We start from the raw sequence: 21,868 nt of genomic DNA on the forward strand, positions 1-21,868 counted from the left end.
CCAAATATGTAGCTACTGTATGGACAAAGACCAAAGAAGCAGAACACAAGACGAAAGCAATGGGATAGGCAGAATGAAAACATGGGAGTTTTGCAGAAGACAAGAGTGATAGATGGTACTCAAAATTTTAAATGGAGCAAATGTAGTACATCAATGCAAAAAGGATTGTGGGAAATAAACAGAGAACTAGATATCTTAATTTAAGGAGATAAACTTATTAGAGACAATCTTGAAACTTGATGGAATGATACTGATGAGTTGCAAAGTAGTGAAAAACTACAATTGATTTAAAAGAATAATTTAATTATCTATAGGGCTGGCCATTTCACAGTCCCAACGGACAGGTGCATATTCTTCTCAGAGTCTAAAGAAAAATATGCATAAAATTCAGAAATCAGAGCATGGCAACCATGCTGAGAATATTTGGATAACATTTAAAATTAAAAAAACATTTTCATTCTAGATTTATCAGGGCAGGCAGAAAATACAAATATCTTTCTGCATCAGATTGTTAGTCTTTCAAAGAGATATGCAATAATAATGATTTCAGTTATGCTGACATCTGCTGGGGATGTAACTCAGAAGGAATCAGAAGTTTAACTAACTCTTTTCTCTTACTGACTTTTGTCAAAAGGCAGATGAAAGAACAAAAGGCTCTCTATCCTGAATCTAAACCTCACCAATAGGGAAGAAATGGTTGAAGAAATGAAGGTGACTTCCTGGAGGAAAGTAATTGTGTCATCCTTGAATTTATGATATCTAGAGAATGGATGAAGACTATGTTTTTATATTCTACAGAAAGCCTCTTGTCTGTTTGCAATCTTGTTTGATGAAATTGGAAGCTATAAGGCAATTATTGAAACAAGGTAATTCAAATAGGCATTTTTTTTTGAATGCTAGGACTCCTGTCATATCAGGAAACTAAGTTTGAGAAAGTTGTGGGAACTTTAGAGCTGCCATGTGGTTATTCTAGTCTCTATGCTCCTTGACAGCTTCGCAGAAGTCAGTGGGAAACCCATCAAGAACTGTGATTATAGACACTTCCTGCAACCTTCCCAATAGAGACTTTGCTTGTGGGAAGCTTGTAGGGAGCAAGTCAATGGGGAAGCTGGCAGGAAAGGGTCCCAAGTTGCCTAAGTCTCCCCTACCCCTTTCCACAGCTCTTCTATGCTTATGCCAGCCACTCGCACAACCACTCACTCACTTCCCCAACCAGCAGCCGCCAGTTACTTCCTGCTAACTTCAGGCTTGTGACTTCTGGTTGACTTTGTGATCCTCATTTATGTCAATGGGAAAGCTGGTAGGAAGTCCAAACTCAGAATGTGACAGGAAGGAAGGAAGGAAGGAGAAAATAAATAAGACTTCCAATGTTTCCTGCCAGTTTCCCACAAGGAAACTCAATGGGGAAGCTGACGGGAAGTCAGAAGTCACTCTTACCGTTTGTTTGTTTTTGACTGCCCATGTTTTCTCTATTTCAGTCAGGAAATATCTCTGAAGTGATGATCCAATGGGTCATGGTTTGTCCATATGTATGCGTCTGTAGGCAGAAAAAGCCTGGCAGAAGATGGATGTGTACCAACTGACATCTTGGAAATTAGTGTTGGATTAAAAAAATATGCATTCCTCTTTATAGGATTATATTGAGGATCACTTATAAAGCATTTAATTTTTTTCTAAATGTACAGTATGATGTGTGTATGTGTATGTGTATGTGTATATATATATATAGATATACACACACACACACACACACACACACACACACACACACACACAGAGTATATATAAAAGTGACAGACTACTCAGGCATCATCACAAAATCTCCAGAACCATAAAGCCTACAAACTTGAAATTTGGCACGTATGTTCCTCTTGGTTTCTAGGTGCTCACTAAGAAAGGATTTTTTCGAAATGACCATCAGATTAGTATTTCTTAATACAGTAATTAACATGCTCTAATGCTAAGGAGTTCTACTCCCCCTCCCCACCTGAAAAGAACTCTGATCCAACTGCCAATTGCCTCACATTCCGTTACCTCATGTTCCATTACCTCAGCAGCTTCACAGCCATTTGCACCACTCAGGTGACCCGAGCACACAGACAAACCTCCAAGTTGCCTCAACGACTCTCTAAAAGGATGCAAACCACACTGCCAAACAGGAAGCTACTTTGGCATCAAAGGTTGTAGCATTTTTATTACCCACCATCCAGTTCCGAGCTGAAGAAGCTTCTTGGATGAGAAACAAAACATCTTCAACAAAAAAACAGAAAGTCCAATTGCCTCCTGAAAAAAAAAGCACCTTTGGGACAACAGTTGGAGGATTGTATTTTACAACACTTTGGCTGAATAAATGGAAAGAAATGGAAAGGAGAAAGGAAGGAAGGGAAAGAAGGAAAGAAGGAAGGGAAGAAGGAAAGCCGAGCTCCTGCATAGCCTGATCACAGACTTTCGTTGCGAAGCACAGGTATCCAGCTAGTTAAAATATATGTTCACAATCCTGTACATTCAAGATTAAAAGAACAAAAGCAAAAGCAAAAGCAACACAGGTGTGAATTGGATTATTCAATTTAATTTATTCCTTAATATCACAACTGTACAACTTTCATACATACAGAAGGAAATGCATATTGACTACACCATGGCATGTAGATGCATTTCCAATTATAATACAGTTAAGTGCAACGCCACTTGAAAATGTACATTTGTACAACTTATACAAAGTAAAGACTGCTACACTATTATTCTGTGACAGTATAAAGCCTTGATTTATGTTAAGTTTCACTACTAAACCATTTTCTGGTTAAATACAAAATATACTAAATCATTTTTAAAAGGCCTTTCTGGTAGTTGGCCAGTATATAAAATATGTTGTGTAAAATTTAACCATCTGCATTTTAAAAAATAAGCTTGTAACATGTTGTCATTAAGAGCTATTAAGAGTAACACATTTAACAGGAGCCATGCTGTAACTTCTTTTCCTTTGCTACTGCATCAATCACCATCAAAAAAGTTCACCCTAATATAAACATCTGTCTTAGAAACCAAAACCCACTGAAAGAAATGGTCTTTAATGTAAGATGTTTTAATAGGGTGCATGGTGATATCTGAAAGAGTTTTGAATTATTTTTAACTGAAACAAAGAACACATATTTCCAAGTAAATAGCCACAAAACCAATTCAGAGCGAAGTGTGCTTAAACCTAACTAAAATAAGGTGGTTTAAGCACCCTAAGCTCTTCATTTGGTTTTATTGTTAGTTGAACTTGCAAGGTAATGCTGCTTTATTCAAACAACCAGAATAATTTTCTGGAAAAACAAGACAACATTCTTCTATAAGAAAGAATGGAAAGTGTTATTTAATTTTCCATCTACATTTTCACCGATGAAGTCTTGCCAGTTTGTGAAAATGTTTTTTATAAGACGAACCTGAACATTACATGTTAACATTATTATTTTGCTCTATGTCTTAATCGACAGTTCATTTTTTTTGCTAACAACTGTATCAAGGGAAAAAACCCAAACATTTTTCCTACTGCCATTCCTATGACAAGAATGGTTTGATGTATAACCTCCTTTAAAAATATACATTTTACAATCCTGCAACCTTAACAAAAAGGCGAGGCAGGAAATAAATATCAGTTCTCAGGGCCTTATTTGCTTCTGATCTAGAAACTACCTGTTGTAAGCTCTTTCTTTTTTAGATTTCTCCAGGGCTTTGTCCATCGTTTTCTCATTTTCTCCTCTACATTTGGGACAGTACCACTTGCCTTTGGGTTTATGATTGAGTCCCACACAAGAGAAGTGAAACCATTCAATTGGGCATTCATCATTGTCACAGCCTATCATTTCTCCATAGGAGACCTGGTTACACAAACAATAGGTTGGTTCATTGGGATCAATGGGCAGGTCTGCAGGGGAAGCCTCCCTCTCTGCTTTGGTTTTAGACCTCTTCTTTTTCTTGGAAGTTTTTGCTTTCTTCTCCTTTGGTGTTCCTGAAGTGATGTCATCATGGTCGTGATTATTAGAAGCATTCTCACGGTTTTCATTATTTCTTTGCCTCCTGGATCGCTTATTGTTGGGCTTTTCTGCTTGAGTCAGTATTTCATTCTTTGCTTTATCTTGGTTAGTCTTACCGCTATTTCCAGTAATGTCATTAGTCTCTTGGCAGGTTTCAAACAATTCTACATGACTATCAACTTGTCTAGTTCTGTTCTCAACGATTTCTACCATTTGGCTGACAATCTGAATCTTTTCATCTCCCAGTTCTTGACTTCGAATCAGTGCTCGCTGTATACAATGCAATAATCTTCTCTTTTGTACTGCATCTGTTTCCCGTTTGAATTTTTCATAATAGTCATCGAGTTCTTTTAAGATCTCTGTAAAGAAAGAATAAGGTTGTTATTTGTCAGCTTTGTACACAACACAGAAACATTTAAGCTTTATAAAACAGATTTACTGAAATAAAAAACTCCCAAAACCTTTCATCATGTAACTTGCTCTAGTTCTAAGCACTATTTGTACAGACATGTGTAATTTCTTCTAAATCGAGCTTGACTGCTGCTGATTTCATGAACGTATCTTTTTGGCTTTTCTGGCAACAGTACAGAAGTGGTTTCTTAGTTCTTTTTTCCAGAATGGTCTTTTACGAATTTCATATCTAGCCTATAGCTCTTGTACTGTCTCATATTCAGATAATTTATTGTTAGCATAATGGCATTGTTACATTAGCCAGGACAGCATAATATCATTGTAGGGTAGTAGTTTCGGTGGCAAGGTACTAGGTCTGTTTAGGAAACACTTGCACGCTTCCCAAGGTGCACCACAGAGGGTGAGCCAGCTTCACACCAGAAAGAAAAATGAGCACCTCTTCCTGCAGCGTCACCTTGCAAATGGATGCCATGGCCATGAAGGCTCAGAGCTGGCAGGAATCTGCTGCACAGTGCATTTACTCATCTCCCACCAAAGTGGTAACTATTTAACAACTTGCACAGAACATGCTTTTGAACTGTTAAGTGGACAGAAGCTGAGGCGAGTGACGGGAGCTTACCCCGACACGCAGTGCTAGGACTCGAACCACTGGAGCAGGGACCATCTCCAGCGTCATTAAGCCACTGGCCCATCACACCTCTTCACATTCAGATGCTAACCAAGCGCCAACCTGTTTTATTTTTCCATCCCAGACAAAATCATCCAGGGACTCGCATACTGAGATATAAACTGGAGCCTGGGGATACAAATATTGTTGGTGTAAAATAATTACTGTTGATAATCAAATAAAATAAGCATTCCCTTGTTTGTACTAGACTTGTTGCTTCAAGATTTTACTCAGATTTTACTTCAAGTCACCACGGTTTATTTTGCTCATTATTTAGAGGTATGTTTCTGTGCATATAACATAAAAAAGGTAAAATTGACTTGAGCTTCTTGGTCATTCCATGGACATGTTTTTTTAAAGTTTAACCACAATGGTTTACAACTGTCTTCTTTCATTTCTTTTTGGGGGGCAGAGGTTTTCCCCAGTGCTGGGAATTTCCTGGTGGCCTCCCATCTAATTTCCAGTTACTGTACTAAGTAAGTAGCATAGCTTTTAAATCCAGCAAGGTTGGTGAGGTACCGCCACCTAGCTGAGCCGTTAATGTATTAGCCTCTAAAAACATACTAATAAATTCATGCGATGCAAATTGTGCAATTTATTATCTTTGCTTCTGTTGATTATATGCTGAGCAGTTTTAGCCAGCGTTTTCACTCTAAAATCCGAGCTATTCGTAAGCCATCTTGAGGAAATACGTAAGATTTTCAAGGCCGGAATATGTCCGCCTCTTTCAAATCAAGAGGGGGCAAAACATAGCGGGGGCAAAATACAATGTGTATTTCGTGTAATTCACATGCAAAGATCAACCCCGCGGACTTTCTTTGTCGAGCATAAGGCAGCGCCTGTCTTGGGACTGAGGCGACGTCGTCTCCCTTCTCTCTCGTAATGGTCGTTCGTTCCGCCCCCGTCTTTATTTTAGACCAGGGCTTCAAAGGGTCTTCAACGTATCCACCCAACGAGCGAAACGAGACCTAGCATTTGGGCAAAAGGGAAGAGAACAAACGTGGATTTGCCCCGACGCCTCTCTGCTTCGGGCAAAAGAAAAGGCCGTTGCCGGGCAGCGCTTCACATCCCTTCCTCAGCCGCCAAGCCCCGGCCGGAGCCTTAAGTAAATCAACGCGCGCGGGAGCGGAAGGGAGCGAAAGAGCAGGCCCCGCCCCCACCCCTTTTCCAGGGCACCAGCCAATTTCGCGGATAAAGGGGCGGAGCACAAGAGGCCTCCCCGCAGCTTTGCTGAGGGGTGGAGCAGAACTAGCAGAGCGCGCGCAGGGAGCGGGAAAACAAGGACCCTCCGGCCCCGCCCCGTCGCCGGGAGTGTGCGCTCGCGTCCGCTCCCAACATTCGAAAGAGACCTAGTTCGTCCCAGCTGCCTCTTATCCTCAGCCAATCAGAAGCGCCTCCCTTGCCTATTCCCCCCGCCCCGTCTCCTTTTCAGGCAACGAAGCCACTCCCTCCTCACCCCTCCCAGAGGGTGCGATTTCGAGGACCATTGTTCTTAGAAGGGAAGTGGCGGTAGGCGTTGAGTGCGTGTATGTCTGTTTTTCTCTTTACGTCTGTCTTTAATAGAACGTACGCGAAGAGCAGAAACCGTCCAACCGGCCAATCAAGGTCTGGCAATTCCCACCACAGCCCGCCTGGATCGAAACCGTCCAATTAGAATAAGGAATTATACCAATAGCCCACCTTCTAACTAAAAAATATTCTCACCAATCAGGAGGGAAAGCCCCAAACCAACCTCCACCTTCTTGAATACCAATGTTCCAATCAAGTCCCGAGGGCGGGCCGACGATACCCTTCATCTTCCACATCAACCCATTGGTCACCGTAACGCCTTCAAGTCTTTTCAACTAGCAAGCCAATCAGTCGCAGAGGTGCAGCCGGGGCAGTTCGAACTCTCAGAAGAAACCTCCGCCCTGCCGCTGCACCCGCCCCCCCCTCCAGCTCCACCCTTCGGTCCTGCAAGCGTCACTACGAAGCGAAGATCGGTAGAGAATTTAGGGGGTACTAATCATTGAGCAATAGGGCGGGGCCAAAGCGGCTTCCTGAAGGAAGTTCCACCAATAATGGCAAAGGAGGCGTGGCGAACACAATCGGGGAATGACGAGGAGCTATAAAAGCTCTGTGACGGCGCTTTTCACTCTCTTCTTTTAGAGCTCAAGCGCAGAGGCGTCTCCCTTTAGCGCAGTCGAGTGTTCACCGCGGGTTGAAATGCCCGCCCTTGTCCTTCAACCCTCCTCTCTTCCGTATTACCCCTCCTCAAACAGCCGTTCCTACCCGCAAGTTCACGCTCGTATCTTCCCCTTCTTTCTCGCCTTTCTTACACACACACTCGCCTGCTTTTTTATTTTTTTGGCGCGTCTTACGGACGGCACATTATTAAGTCCTCACCACAAAACAAATACTTGCTGGTCCTATCCTCCTCCTCCCGAAGCGCCGCAAACCCGAGCCGGCTCCCATCTCCAATTCTTCACCGGCGGAAAAGGAGTTTGAACGTGCCAGGGGCACTCCGGTGTCACCTCCACTAGCAGCCGTCGCACTCTTTTCACCGCTCTCCACCCCTTTTACCTCGCACAGCACCCGGTGACAAAGGACTTCTCCAGCTCTTTAACTCCAACCACCATTTCCCGGGTTGCAGAGTGCGAGAGAGAGACGGAGCCAGCCTCCTGTAAGAGCTGCAAAACGCGGCAGGAGTTTGGGAAGGGGGAGGCCCCTCCGCACGGCCCCAGCCCACACGGGGTTTATATAATCGGTTCCCATCACTTTCAGCTCCTTCTCCCTACAGAATTCGGGCGAGAACAGCCCGTTTTGAAAGCAAACCCCATTGAAAAAAAAAAAAGAGGGAACGAAGGCTACAAGCCCGGCCCACCCCTCGCACACTCCAGCTAATCCGCCCGCCCGCCCGCCCTCTCCCTCTTACTAGCACCCTCTCCTACTACAGCCATTGCGAATACTAGAAATTCCTCAATGTGGTGCCCTAGTCGTTCTCCCTCATCCTCTTCCTCGCCGCTGTCCCACCGTCCCCAAAAGCAGCCCCTCTTCGCCTGGGAAAGAGGAAGAAACAGCTGCCTCCGTGCCCCATGCCCCCGGATTTCCCTGCCCCGCTTCGGTGCCGCCGCCTTTTTGTCCAGCATTTTTACATCTAAAAAGCCAAGTCCTCGCTTCAGAGCGGAGGACCGAAAGGAAGACCTTTTGTTCCGCCCCGAAAGGGGAAAAAAAACTGGGTATCCCTGCAGAGCAGCCCCCCTTCTCTACTCTGCTTTCTGCTCCTCTTCTCACTAATAAATAATCGTGATAATAAAAGCCACCCTCTGCTTCAAGCTCGGGGGCGCAGGGAAGGGACCCAAGAGACCATCTCTACAAACAAGGCAAAGCCGAGGTGGCTTCTACAGACTCTCTCGTCCACCAACACATAAAGGAGAAAGCTCTTACCTTGGTATTTGGCGTCAATTTCCCTCATCAGGGAGACATTTCTCTGCAGATCGAAAGGCAGAGATTCGATCGAGTCCAGGTAATCCTCCACATAGTTCGCTAAATGGAGCTGCTCTCCGTTGGCAGGATTCAACATTTTCATCCGGCCGAAAATTGTGGGTATGTGTGTGTGTGTGTGTGTGTGTGTGTGTATCGTCCTCTCACCCCAAAGGGCGAGAGTTTTCCTTTCCAGCTCGGCAGCCCCAATGGCAGAGATTCCGTCCTCCGCTTCGGTGCCTCTCTCCGGTTCCTCGATCAAACCGAAAAAAACACCAGAAAAGCTACATCTGAATCTTTTCTTCCCTGAACAGGCAGGCGCAACACAGTCCGCGAGTCTCTCCAGCGGCAGTAGCAGCTGATTGAATGGCTGTCGTTGTCGGTAACTCACCAAGGAGGTGGTAGGAACAATCAGAGGGATGTGTGTGCGTCTCCGTGTGAGTGTGTGGACAAGAGAGGGGAGGGTGGAAAGGGGAGAAGACGGTCTTAAAAAAATACACAGATCTCCCCCGGCAGACAAGTAGGATCCGCGCGGTAAAAACGCTTGGCAGAAGGCAGAAGCAGCGTCTCCAGTGCCTGCCGCTGCTCCTCTGCTGCCGGTGATCTTAATGCAGCTTTGCTCTGTACGCCGCACTTGATCCAACGTGGAAAACCCAAATACCAGTTTCAAACACTTGGGAAACATTCAACCCCGCCAGCTAGTGCGCGTGCGCAGCACTCCCATTGCAAACCTCCCCCTCCCTCAAGAGCAGCAGCAGCAACAGCCAGGACGCTCAATGCGCCGCTTTCTCCACAGTTGTGCTGGGTTCTCCCTCCTCCCCAGAAGGAAGTGAGACCGCGGGGGCGGGGGAGCTGCACGGGAATGGGGTTTTGTGCATGCCCAGCCAAATACAGCTTTCTGACGTAGTCATGTCTCGGGGAGGAGGAGGAGGAAGAGGAGGAGGGGGGGTCGCAAACGCAATACTGCTTACTCTTTCCTTTTCCCTAACAAAAAAAGGGGGGTGGGGGGTGGGGGTTGCGCCGCGCCGCCTCTGCTGGAGCGGGAACTCGGGCCGCGTTGGCCAAAGGCAAAACGAGAGAGAAGGGAGAGACGTCTGAAGTTGGTGGGCGGCGTTTCATTCGGCGGCTGGCTTTTGAACTCCTCCGCCGGAGCCTTTGGATTGCTCGGCCCCGGCCGACCGGAGAACGGGCAGAGATGGTAAGAGTTTGTGATGGTGGTTTTGGGGTTTTTCGGACCCCGGGCGTAAACTTGGGAGAATTTGCGGCAAGGGACTACGGTCCTCGGCAGCGAGCTGCACTGGGGCTCAGAGAGGCAGGGATGCAGCTGTTGGCTCCCTTCTGCCTCCCCTCTGCATTTGGTTCGTTTCTCCAGTTTGCAGGAGTTTCCCCGAGTTAAAAAGGAGGCCGTCTCCTTCCCGGCTTGAAGTTAGCCACTGCCTCTATCATTATAATCCAACACTGACAACAGGTTGGCCCAATCCCATTGTCAGGTTGTTTCCCACCCCTTTGCTTTCTAACCCAGTCACAGGCTGCGGGTTGCAGAGCCGGAAAAGAGGAGGCAAGTAAAAATCGGTGCATGCGCAAATTGATGACTTGTGAATAAAATGGAGGGCGAAAAGATGCAAAAAAGTAGACTACATTTCCCTATACCTGCTCCCCCCCCACTTTTTTTTGTGATGCCGCATGCGCCTTGATAATGGCTACTGGACGCCGGGGTGGGGTAACCCCCGTGCTTTTAAGGTTGCCTAATCTGACAATCAAAGCACACTCAGCTGCAGAAAACAAGAGTATCTAGAACAAGCTGATTGCTTTCCTCAGCCCAGTTGAAAGGATTGCTTTATACTTATTTAAAATTATCCAACTGCAGTACCCCCCTAAGCTCGAATCCATGTTCAGATAACCATCTCTAAATAGTCCTGCTCTTTGGGCTGATGTAAAGATAAAAATTGAACAAAGAGAGAAAACATCAGGAAACTTAGCTTTAAAGCCAACTGCAGTAGTAACTTAAATATATTTATTTAGCAGTAGGTGTAATTGCCAGATGTCTGCATACAAACAGAACTGCCTGAAAATTGTTGAGGATGTAAAACTGACAGAAGGCGAAAGAAAAGAGACGTCTTGGTGAAACAGGCAGTGCAGTGAACAGTCATTCTTCAATTTTCAGATCATATTTGTCCAGTGAATGTTGAAGGGATATCGAGCTGTTTTTACAACCATGGTATTCACATATTACATCTTAAAAATTAACTTGCTGGGTTTGTAAGCAAACAGGTGTGTTCTGGCAAACTTTTACTTTTTGACATAGATTTAAAAAGGTAAGATTTTGAATAGCTATAATAGACTGTACAATGAGAATTTGAATAGATTAGTTTTTAAACTGTCTTGATTATACATATCTCAAGGAAGCAAACTGACATTATACTCCACAACAAGTTGGAGCTGAGGAAAAGTGACTGGCTCAGTCACCCAATTGGCTTTCATGCATAAGGCAAGACTAGAACTCACAATCTCTTGGTTTCCAGACCAGTACATTAACCACTACACTGTAGTGTACATAGTGGCAAAGTGTTTGTTTTACATTCTCACCACAGGTAAGAAATGGTATCTTATCTGGTGCAGGTGATCCTCCCTGAAATAGCTACCCTTCAGTCAATAAGAGAAAACAGTCTATGTAAAGGAAACCTGCATCAGCTGCTTCTCTTAAATAGAGATTGTAAAAGCAACTCCACAGGAAATAAAAATATTATTTTTTAAAAAATTGAGGTGCCCTCCACTAGTGACCTTGGATCAGTTACTTTCCCTCAGCCCAGCTTATATCACAGGGTTATTGTTATGGGGGAAGGTATGTTGGATATGTTCATTGTCTTGAATTATCTGTGAAAATAATAAAGGCAGGGTATAAATAAATGCTGAATCTCATGTCTTGATTTTTTTTTGTCTGCTGCAGACAATCTGCACACCAGATTGGTGTGATATCCTTGCTGTGATTATGCTGTGGGTACCTAGTAGTTCAAAAGCATGCACATGTGAGTAGATATATAGATACTACTTTGGTAGAAAGTGTTCTGTGCACCTTTGGCATCTAGTCTTGTGTGCCACATGACCATTAAAGCATCTTCTGACAACACTGGCTCCATCCCCTAAGAAACGGAGATGAGCACCGCCCCCCTAGAGTATACATGACTGGACAGGGGAAACCTTTACCTTAAGTTCACAGAAGCAATTGTTAACCATTTGATTGATAACCGTAGTTCATTTGGTGGTTTTAAAAAAATGAGATGCCAAAATAAGCAGAAATTAATGTGCAAAACCTGCAGACAAAAGGAACAAGGAACTTTATTCTTTCTAAAGTGATGGATAGGGGAAAACACAATTTTTTTTGTTAACAGATAACTAGAAAAAAGGGGGGAGGGGATAGAACTAGCCCCTTTTAAAAACACATGCTTCCTTTTGTTTCATACCGAGTCTCACAAGAGAAGGAATGGATTTGTCATCATTTGAAGAAAGTTAAGTTTCTCAGTAGACACAATTTTACTATGTTATTTATGCCACAATTGTACATATGGTAGCAGAAAGGGAGGAGTTTTTATAAACGATAAAGAACATTTTTGTTCAGTGGTTTCTGTTAGTTGTAAGATTTGCTTCTGCCTGTATTTCCTAGAAATACCAATAGTAGCTAAGTACCTACACAGAGAAATATTGTGTAAAAACTTCTGCAAAATCATGAACCTTTTTGAAAGCCTTAAATGGTACTTAGAGGTTTATAGGAACTTATTTTGTGTGGAGCAATGAAATTCAATATTCGTGTGGCTTCAAGACAAACATCCATAATTATTATTGAGTAAGGAGACTTTTTTCAACTTGGGAATTTTTTTCTTGCCAATCTGCAAACTTAGACATACGTTTAGTTTCAAAGAAGAAAGAAGAAAAGCAGGCCTGCAAACTGGTATCTTCATTCAACTCCATGTTTCATCAGAAGTAGATGTATGTTTTGCATTAATGGTCAACATATTTTATAAGCTACACTCAGTCAATTTTAGTAAGATTTGTGTCTGTTCAGTACTTTATTTCAGACTATAGATGCATAGGTGCACACATTGATACATGTCTAAGATGAGAGATGCAGAATGGGCTACAAACGACAGCTATTTGTCCCTCGGCTCAAGGGGCAGAATTTTCAAGCTTTTTTTAAGCTTTTGTTATTTTTAATTATTTGCTTAAAAGTTTTGGGATAATTTGGATGTAAATGATTGCAATAAATATTTTCTTTTTGGTAATGTTTTTATTTCATTTTTATATATGCATTGTTTTAGTTGTAAGTTATCCTGATTTGTGTCTAAATAAAATTAGAAAATATGAATAAAATTAAAGCACACTTTCAGTGTATATTTTAGTAAGTCAGTGACTTTAATAGTACCTATGACCATGTATATTGGGATTCATTCTGAACTACATCAAGCAAGGCATCAAACTAGTGTGTGTGTGTGTTTGTGTATGTACAGGTAGTCCTTGACTTACAACAGTTTATTTAGTGACTGTTCAAAGTACTGAGAAGTGACATGACTGTTTTTCACAGTTACCTTTGTAGCATCCACTTGATCGTATCATCAAAATTCAGGTGCTTGGCAACTGGTTGATATTTGACCATTGCTGTGTACCAAGATCATATGATCACCTTTTGCAACCTTCTGACAAGCAAAGTCAATGGGGAAGCCAGATTCACTTAACCAGGTTACTAACTTATCAACTACACTGATTCACTTAACTTAAAGATTGTAAAATGGGGCAAAACTCACTTAACAAATGTATCATTCAACAACAGAAATTTTGGGCTCAATTGTAGTGATAAGTTGAGGACTACCTGTATATAAAATGTCATGGTAGTGTGTACTGGAACAATGCCATTCCTTGGGAAACATAGGTAAAGATAAAGATAAAGATAAAGGTTCTCCTCGCACATACGTGCTAGTCGTTTCCGGCTCTAGGGGACGGTGCTCATCTGTTACAAAGCCGAAGAGCCAGCGTTGTCCAAAGACATCTTCATGCTCATGACAATGCTGAAGGCGCACGGAACACTATGACCTTCCCAAAGTGGTCCCTATTTTTCTACTTGCATTTTTACAGGCTTTCGAACTGCTAGGTTGGCAGAAGCTGGGAGAAGTCATGGGAGCTCACTCTGTTACATGGTGCTAGGGATTTGAACTGCCGAACTTTCTGATCAACAAGCGCAGTATCTTAGCCATTGAGCAATAAATGTAATATGTCCATTAAGTTTAATGAAAAATCACCTTCACATTTGCTTTTCCATGTTATAAACCAATGATAAAATTAAGAAATGTAATTTTGGCTTCTGAACAAAACCAGTTCCTATGACAATACAAATCAATCTCTCTCAGATATATATACATATATACATACACAAACACACACACACATATATATACACACATTAAACTATAAAAATTATATAAAATATAAAAATACAGATTCTACAAAGTCTGATACACACACACATACATATATACACACATTAAACAATATAAAAATTATATAAAATATAAAAATACAGATTCTACGAAGTCTGATGTTTAAACCCAGTCTTAAGCTGCTGTTCAAAGCCTTTATTCCTCATATTCCTCTAAGGAACTCACGGTGGCAGACGTGGATTCAACAATCGCCTTCATCCTCGTAAAAGTCCGAGTTGCACTTAAAGCCACACTGGCCCCAAGTCATCCAGTAAGCCCAGACTGAACAGGGACCGAACCCGGATTTTCCCCGGCCGAGGCTCCCCGCAGGGAATTTATTTACCAACGAGTTTTATTTCCCAGTAAAGCTGTAGAGATTTGCACTGTATTTCAGAAATGCTTTAGAAGGGCGAATCCGACCGTCTGGGGCAACTACAGCCACTTACCGCTCGCACAGAAACACGTCCGGTGTTGCCCCCTCCCTCCCCTTGCAAGCCAGGCTTCCGAAGCAGCACGCCCCGTGCCCTTCATCGGGTGCCTTTCCTGGAAAACGGGCACCAGCTTTACTTTCAGACTCAGCGGGGGGCTTTTTCGCGAGTTAACGCGGGGAAACCAGGCAACTTTCAAGGTCACCGGCAAGTCTGGAAGGGAGTTGGGGGAGAATCGTGTACTCTGCGAAAGCCGTCATTCCGCTGTTGCCGAACGCTGCCTCGCTTTCTCCGCCTCTCCCTACTAACGTAGGCAAAGAAACCACGCAAGCTCCTCCTTTTCCTGCTGGGCTCCGCCTGTAGCTACCGCTCTCCTCAGCGGCGAACAACCGGCGCCGACTGTTCCTACCGCCGGAGTGGGCTGTGCGGCGCTTCCTTCTGCTGGGGAGCTGCGGCGCCGAGAGAGCCCCGCCCTCTTGCTGAGAGGAGGGAGGGAGGGAGGGAAGAGGAGGAGGAGGAACAACGCGAAGGGATCTCGCCGCCGTGTGGGCTGCTGCGTGTCTCTGGATTGGCTTCGGTGCAAGCAATAGAAGAGACGGCGGCCTCCTCGCTGCAGCGGAAGCATGTTTTGCGCCCCTTTGCTAGCCCGGCCTGGCGGGAGCTGCCTGAGCGCCACCGCTTCTCCTTTGCAGCGGCTGGACGGGCGTCGGTGGTTGACTTCGGTGGCCATCAGGGCTCCGCCTGCCGCCCCAAGGAAGCGCCAGCCGCTGGGTGAAGAATCCTGCAGGAGAAGGTGCACTGGGGGTACCCCGGGGACGAAGTGGATCAAGCCCACCGGCCAAGACACCGGGATCCAGATCTATAACAGCTTGAGCAGAAGCAAAGAGCCCCTTATCCTGGGAAAGGCCAACGTGGTGACTTGGTAGAATAATTAGAAAATTATCAAATCTATCCTGAGCTAGTGCTAAATTTTCAGGCTCCCCCCGCCTTCCTCCGCCAGTTTATAGAAGCAACGAAATAAACCTATTTTGTTGCTGATGGAGATGTAGCAAATGTTGGGGGTGGGCGGTGGGGGGAGCCTCTCCTATTGAAGGTTTCCTTGACCAAGGGCTTGTAAAACTACAGGCCTTCTTAATGGGAAGGAAAAGCAGTAGTGTAGTACCTAATTGATTAGTACCTAATCAATTAAAAAAAAAACTTATTTGTATCCCGCTTTTCTAAAAAAAATAAAAATAAGTTAGTATAATAGAATGGGACTTGTCTTGGGGATTGCAGCCTAAGCCCTAAAATGGCAGAGTTTTTGGTTTGTGGAATATGGAAAATCACCTGTCCCAAAGGCTCAATGACCTCCTGAACTTGAGCTTGCAGTGAAATGGGCATACAGTATCTACCTTCCAAATGAAAAAGAACCCCGTCAGGTAATGCTAAAGCAGATAGAAGACAGGTGGATCAAGATCTGGAATATTAGCAGAGGCCAAGGAGTAGCTACAGATGAAGAAATTCATTTGCCAGCTTCTGTTAAAATAGGTATACTATCTGACCTGGGAAATTAGGGACAGCTACTAGACAGCAGAAAAGAACTTGAATGTCCATAATCTACTGCCATCTAGTGATCTTCTGGAGCTTTGCTAAGATGTTACATGTTTAAAGGAGAAGTAGAAAATGTGAAGATAAGCATTTAAATAACATGTGCTGACAGATTTGTTTGCCTAAAAGTAAAAGTTCAATTCCTGATCACTTTTCAGACATATTAATATAATTTACCTGGCCAAAACAGAGAAATAGGTTTGTCATTGCCTTTATCCAGGGACCACTTACCCATCTTCTATTTTGTCATCTAAGATTGACTGGGTGGTACTAGCTAATTGGTGTTGTAGTAATGTGCAGTACACATAATTAGTCTTTTTATCTACCATGATTGCAAATTAGTTGGAAGACTGAATGTTAAGTAAGGCTGCTTTAGGCAAAGAAATGGGTAAAAATAAAATCCAAACTCTTTTGGGACTTTCTGGAAGGGCCTTATTGTTTGCATATCAAAGATGATGATTTGTGAGTCCTCCTGGGCTTGAAGCGAGCTCCCAATCTAGGTGTGATTTAGCCATTGCAGGTTGCTATTCTGCCTTTATACCCTGTTATTTGGAAAATTGCCATTGTTCAGTTAGACCCGAATTAAGATGGTAAATTTTGAGCAGGTTTAGTGTGGCTAATAAGATATGACTCTCAAAATATATTTCTTAGTGAAGTTTCCCTAGCAAGGTCATCATAACCAGATAATGTCATCACCCATTGTCAGCCATTGTGGCTGATGTTGAACTTTTAAAAACTGTTCAGTGATATCTCTGATTTTTGTCACTTTAATTTTATTTGCAGGTACAGCTGTGGGCCTACTGTATATGATCATGCACACCTTGGACATGCTTGGTGAGTTTTAATCATTTTTATTTATATTTGTACCTTCTCTAGATATAGATTATAATTTAGCAGCAGCATCCATAGCAAATTGTGTTCCATAGTAAAATGCTGACATTTGTGTGGTGCATGCAAATGCCATTAAAGCCTTCTTTTGTGACATCTGTTCAAATTGCAGTTTTTGTATGACAATGTTGTCATTTATTATTATATTTTATCTCGTCCTTGATCTCCCTATAAATAACCACTTTATTAGATAAATTAGCATTAATTAGCTCTTTCAACAAAAAGTAAGAGATGAGTTAACTCTGATATTGTATTTATTCATAATGAAAGTCTCATTAGGTTCACTAACCTCAAGAAACTACATAGAGAATTGCCAAAGACATCTAAATGGATGAAGATGAGATGTAGACTAATCTATCTGACCAGGGAGGTCTGCAGAGTGGTGTCCATGAAAAAGGTGCCTGCCCCTTTTTATGTTTTTTGTGATGGCATCTTGTCTTTTTCTAACACCCACTCACACACACACCCCGTCCCCGTGGACATCTCTGCATCTGACTTAGAGAAAAAAAAATCAATATATATTATGTTGTGGGTTACTCTGATTGAAAGGGGACTGGGGACTAAAACATATGAAGAATGGTTACAGGAACTTGGCATGGCTAGTCTAGTAAAGAGAAGGACCAGGGGAGACTTGATAGCAGTCTTCCAATATTTGAAGGACTGCCACAGAGAGGAAGGGGATAAGCTATTTTCTAAAGCACCTGTAGGCCAGACAAGGAATAATAGATGGAAACTGAACAAAGAGAGATTTAACCTGGAAATAAGGAGAAACTTTCTGACAGTGAGAACAATCAACCAATGGAACAGCTTGCCCTCAGAAATTGTGGGACTGCTATCACTTGAGACTTTCAAGAAGAGATTGGACTCCCATCTGTCAGAAATGGTGTAGGGTCTTCTGCTTGGGTGTGGGGTTGGACTAGATGACTTACAAGGTATCTTCCAACTCTGATTATCTGTTAACTGAAAGATTAGGTGAAACATTTTATTATTTGTTTCATTTTTCAGCTATGAGTGAAGTGGTTAAAGCAAAGATATAGTCAAATACATAATAGTTTTTTGAACATCTTCCTTAAGTAGAATCTGGTAGTCTTATCTATATGGTCCAGCTGGGAAAGGATGCTACAGGTGCCCTTCCTAAGAGGAGTTGGAGGGTAGGTTCCCAGAGAATTGCAGCTCTTCATTTTGCAACAACTTATCCCACTGAGGTCAGGTTAGCTTCTACACCTTTTTTCTTTTCAGAAGTAGGGTAAATCTGTTTTGAACATTTTTGGCACTGGTATCTAACTGCAAAGTGCAACTTTGAATGCAACCTGAAATTCACCTACTTGCAGTATGATACATTTTTGACCTATTTATTATCATGAGACATTTCCAAATCACCAAGTAAACTCACTGAAATATCTAAGATGACTGGGTAGGGACCCCGATTTAGAGGAGAAAGTGTGATTTGGAGCATAAGAGGTTTGCCACGTTAAACCTATTGGCAATCAGATTAAGCCAGGATTCCTTGAAAATGCCACAACTGACTGACTTTACACTTAATAATGACTGTATATATACACATATAAAATTATGTTATGAGCATTGAATACACACATTTAGTGTGTATGGTGTATATTAATGGTGATAGAAAAGAAACTTTATACTAATCCTAGTCACTGTGTGTGAGCCATATTAATCTAATAAATAAATCTTCACATTACCTTTGCTCACCTGTAAAGCAAAGGAAAGCTGAAATATGATCATAAACACAGTTGCATTTTCACTTGGCAATAACCTTACTTAATGACTAACTTGCTGGTTCAAATTGTGAACACTAAATGAGGACTATCTGTATTTTCTAAGTAGAAGTTATTACCTTGTTTCAACAGTAGTAGCTTCAAGGAAAACTATAAAATTACTAAACTACTTATTTATCAGCAACTTAGGCCTGTTTATTTAGGGATTAATCAAAACAAGAGACTTGTCTCACATTGTATGTTAAAGAAAATTTACCATCCAGGTTATTGCATGTTAGTGATTGGAACTTATTTCAGAATTTATGCAGTAGGTGTAGGATTGCTTTGTAAAGAAATAAAATTAGAAAAAGTAAGCCATGGTTGCAGCATTATAATTGACAATAGCTATAATAAAAGATAGTTGAAATTTGTATAGAAATGTCACCTGTCTCTTGAATTTTGTAGCCCGTTTGCTTACAGTTCTTTTCTGTGCATTAACAGTTCAAACATCAGATAAAGTTATGGAGGGGTAAAAAAACTGCTGTTGGATCTTATACATATCTGGAGGATTTGCTGTTGATTGACCTGATTCCCATTTGTTATCTGTAGCAATGGTAAAATGTCCCCTTCCTTCCTTACCCACCAAGTGAAATCTTCATACTGCTGAAATTAAGAAAACATGGGATAATATTTTTTGTGTCAAGTGACTATAAATTTTGTTCAGTTCCTGGCTTTAGAATTATTTAATTTCAATTGTAGGTGATTTTAAGGTTCTATTATAGACAGGTGTGTGTTTGTTGCACATTTGATGTCTAATTAAAAAGCATCATAGATCTCAGAATCCTGAAGCATTCCTATTGCAAAAAACTACATTTTATGTCACAGTAAATCTTCTAATTGTACCATAAGATTCTGTTGTTCTAATATATTTTGGATATATTCAGAGAGCTGAAAATGATGATCAGAGTTTATAAAACCTGTCTCACCCTAACACATTCATGATTTTTCTTTCTGTATTTCAGTTCCTATGTAAGATTTGACATAATTCGAAGAGTAATGACAAAAATATTTGGAAAGGAAGTAGTGATGGTGATGGGGATTACAGATGTAGATGATAAAATAATTAAAAGAGCAAATGAGGTAAGCATATAAATCAACCTACTTTATACATGTTTTTAGAATGTGTGTGTACATTGTATTCCGTATTACCTTATGTATGTTTTTTTTTTTAAACAAGTTTTATTGATTTTTCAAGACAAACAAAACATATATAACCTCCTTTCCAAGAACTACCCATAAACTTCAACAAGACAAACAAAGCATTATTCTTTAAAACATGGTTCCACATTATCACACTTGAAGCAAAACATTGGAGAAAAAAAAAAACCTCCTTAGTTATCATTTATACATATCTTTTCCCAATTTCTCTCCCTTTAATTTCATTTCTCCAAGATTTTATTAATTTAGAATCAAACATAATCCACACACTAAACATAAAACATAAAACTTCTTTGAAAAGTGACTTGGCCCCAGGTTACATCTTTTTTGACAGACCTAAATCAAATTCATGCCCATCTTATATACCCTTCATATCTTATTAACCATTTTGTATTTTCTATATAACTTCTCCCATCTTTTCACTCTCTTAATTATATTTTATTTATTTCATCTTATTTCAAAGTCATTATACTTATGTCTTTTGTCCGTTCTTTAGTAAACATCTATGTATCTCTTCCCTTTAACCAAAAAATTTCCCCTGTAATCGCTTTTGAAGTATGACGCCTTCTCCTAAAATAAAACTTAAAATAATACATAATTTCCACTCTAATTCTGCTTAGTACCTTCTACATATTAAATCTTAAAATGAAAGAATAACAAACTTATAGTATAATTAAATATATAATTTCTATTCTAATTCTAGTTCTAATAAGTACATTGTTTTAGAATAGAAAAAATAAAATACTAAAGTTATAATAATATTAAAACACTAACAAATTAAACTTTAACTAAGCATTAATTATTTAACAGATCTCCTAATATTTAATCAAATATCAACATCCATCATTATTAAACATTAATATTTCATTAAATATTCCAATAAACTGTTCCAAATACAAATACTACAATACTATCTTATGCACTCTTGCAGAATCTTCTTTAATTATAAGCTATCTATCATCCTTCATCTCTAAAGAAAAACTTTTTTAAAAAAATCTTGTCCTAACCCGTGGCTTTTTTTTTCTTTTTCCCTCCCTTTCTTCTCCAATCTGGTCTTTTTGCCCCCTCCTCTCCTCTCCCCTTTTTAAGTTTCCTCTCTGTTGTAATTCTATTTTCAGTTGCTTTCTAACATTGTACCTTCTTTTCATCCTATTTTTCTTTTTCTTGGTTGTTTTATTAAATCTTAAATTCTCCTTTTCCCTTCCTTCCTTCCCATTTTCTTTCTTAATCAAACTTTTTAGTCCATTAAAGATGGCTTCTTCCTTTTCTTCTTCTTCTTCTCCTTCTCCTTCCTCCAGTGTTTGCTGGTACGTAGAAACCGCCATTTCTAAAAAGTGGAAGGCAGCTCCCAAAGAATCCTTGCCACTTTGTTGTCTTTCTTTTAATTTTTCATATTCCATTTTCAGTTCATCAACCGGTGGTACCATTATAAGTTCTTTTTTTAAAACAACAACAACAACAACCCAGATGCTTTCAATCTTGAAGTAATTTCCAAATGTCAGAGTTATCAAACAATCCAAACAAGCAAAACTTTTTCCTCTTCTTCTCTTTACAGTTTTTTCTCCAGAGGCAAAATCCCAGATATATTTTAAAAGCCGTATTTCCATTAATTAATGGTCTTGAAATCTTCAAGGCGTCTCCTCCAGCAAAGTTTAGAAAAAAAATTTTTTTTTTTTTTAGTCCTCCCTTCCCACTTATAACAAAGAGCTTATTTTTACCTTTAGAGAGCAGGTTTTTCTGTGCTCCTTTGCTTTCTCCGTAGGGAGGTAGTGAGCTTTCCTTCAGCACTTTCGCCGATGTTACAAATTCTTTTGGAAACAAATGTATCAATCCAAAGTCAGGTTTCCAGGGTGTTTTAAAAGTAACATCATGTCCTGGTTTAGCCAAGAAAACTTCTCCTTCTAAGTCTTCCTCCTGCACAAACTTGTCCGGCTGAAGAATCCTTCATGGCTGCCGAGACAGCCGCTCATCCGTCTCGGGAAAAAGGAGTCTAGCCGGCTGGGGAGGG

General features: G+C 41.2%; 2 protein-coding genes across 6 annotated transcripts in view; one reads left to right on the plus strand and one right to left on the minus strand.

Annotated features, from left to right (window-relative positions):
• Positions 1-2,553: 2,553 nt before the first annotated feature.
• On the minus strand, positions 2,554-9,334 carry ING1 (inhibitor of growth family member 1). 3 transcript variants are annotated; one of them, XM_026708284.2, is made up of 2 exons: positions 8,521-9,334; positions 2,554-4,375 (listed from the first exon to the last, which is right to left on the minus strand). In XM_026708284.2, the coding sequence occupies exons 1-2, from the start codon at positions 9,239-9,241 to the stop codon at positions 3,672-3,674; spliced, it is 1,425 nt and encodes a 474-aa protein (XP_026564069.2). In that variant the 5' UTR covers positions 9,242-9,334; the 3' UTR covers positions 2,554-3,671. The 3 variants fall into 3 exon arrangements, with proteins under 3 accessions (XP_026564069.2, XP_087794698.1, XP_026564070.1); XM_087938572.1 differs by lacking the exon at positions 8,521-9,334 and adding an exon at positions 6,551-6,646; XM_026708285.2 differs by lacking the exon at positions 8,521-9,334 and adding an exon at positions 5,047-5,218.
• The window catches only part of CARS2 (cysteinyl-tRNA synthetase 2, mitochondrial), a 37,946-nt gene continuing 25,405 nt past the window's right edge, over positions 9,328-21,868 (plus strand). The window contains exons 1-4 of one of the 3 annotated variants that reach the window (XM_087938570.1): positions 9,328-9,754; positions 11,504-11,582; positions 16,820-16,870; positions 19,665-19,782. In XM_087938570.1, coding sequence (XP_087794696.1) covers positions 11,575-11,582; positions 16,820-16,870; positions 19,665-19,782 — 177 coding nt within the window. In that variant the 5' untranslated portion in view covers positions 9,328-9,754; positions 11,504-11,574. Of the gene's footprint in view, positions 9,755-11,503; positions 11,583-14,502; positions 15,372-16,819; positions 16,871-19,664; positions 19,783-21,868 lie in introns of those variants that run through there. The other 2 variants (XM_026708281.2, XR_015744580.1) reach the window with 2 other exon arrangements.

Source organism: Pseudonaja textilis, chromosome 8 (genome assembly GCF_049901715.1).
Source record: "Pseudonaja textilis isolate UNSWEBS1 chromosome 8, rPseTex1.2, whole genome shotgun sequence".
In the NCBI taxonomy this organism is placed as follows: Eukaryota; Metazoa; Chordata; class Lepidosauria; order Squamata; family Elapidae; genus Pseudonaja; species Pseudonaja textilis.

Bases quoted from the DNA above. Each gene is read 5' to 3' on its own strand.
- ING1 (XM_026708284.2), bottom strand. From the start codon at position 9,241: ATGTTTCCCAAGTGTTTGAAACTGGTATTTGGGTTTTCCACGTTGGAT. The intron at 4,376-8,520 runs GTAAGAGCTTTC...CTTTCTTTACAG, and splicing joins AATTGACGCCAAATACCAAG to AGATCTTAAAAGAACTCGAT.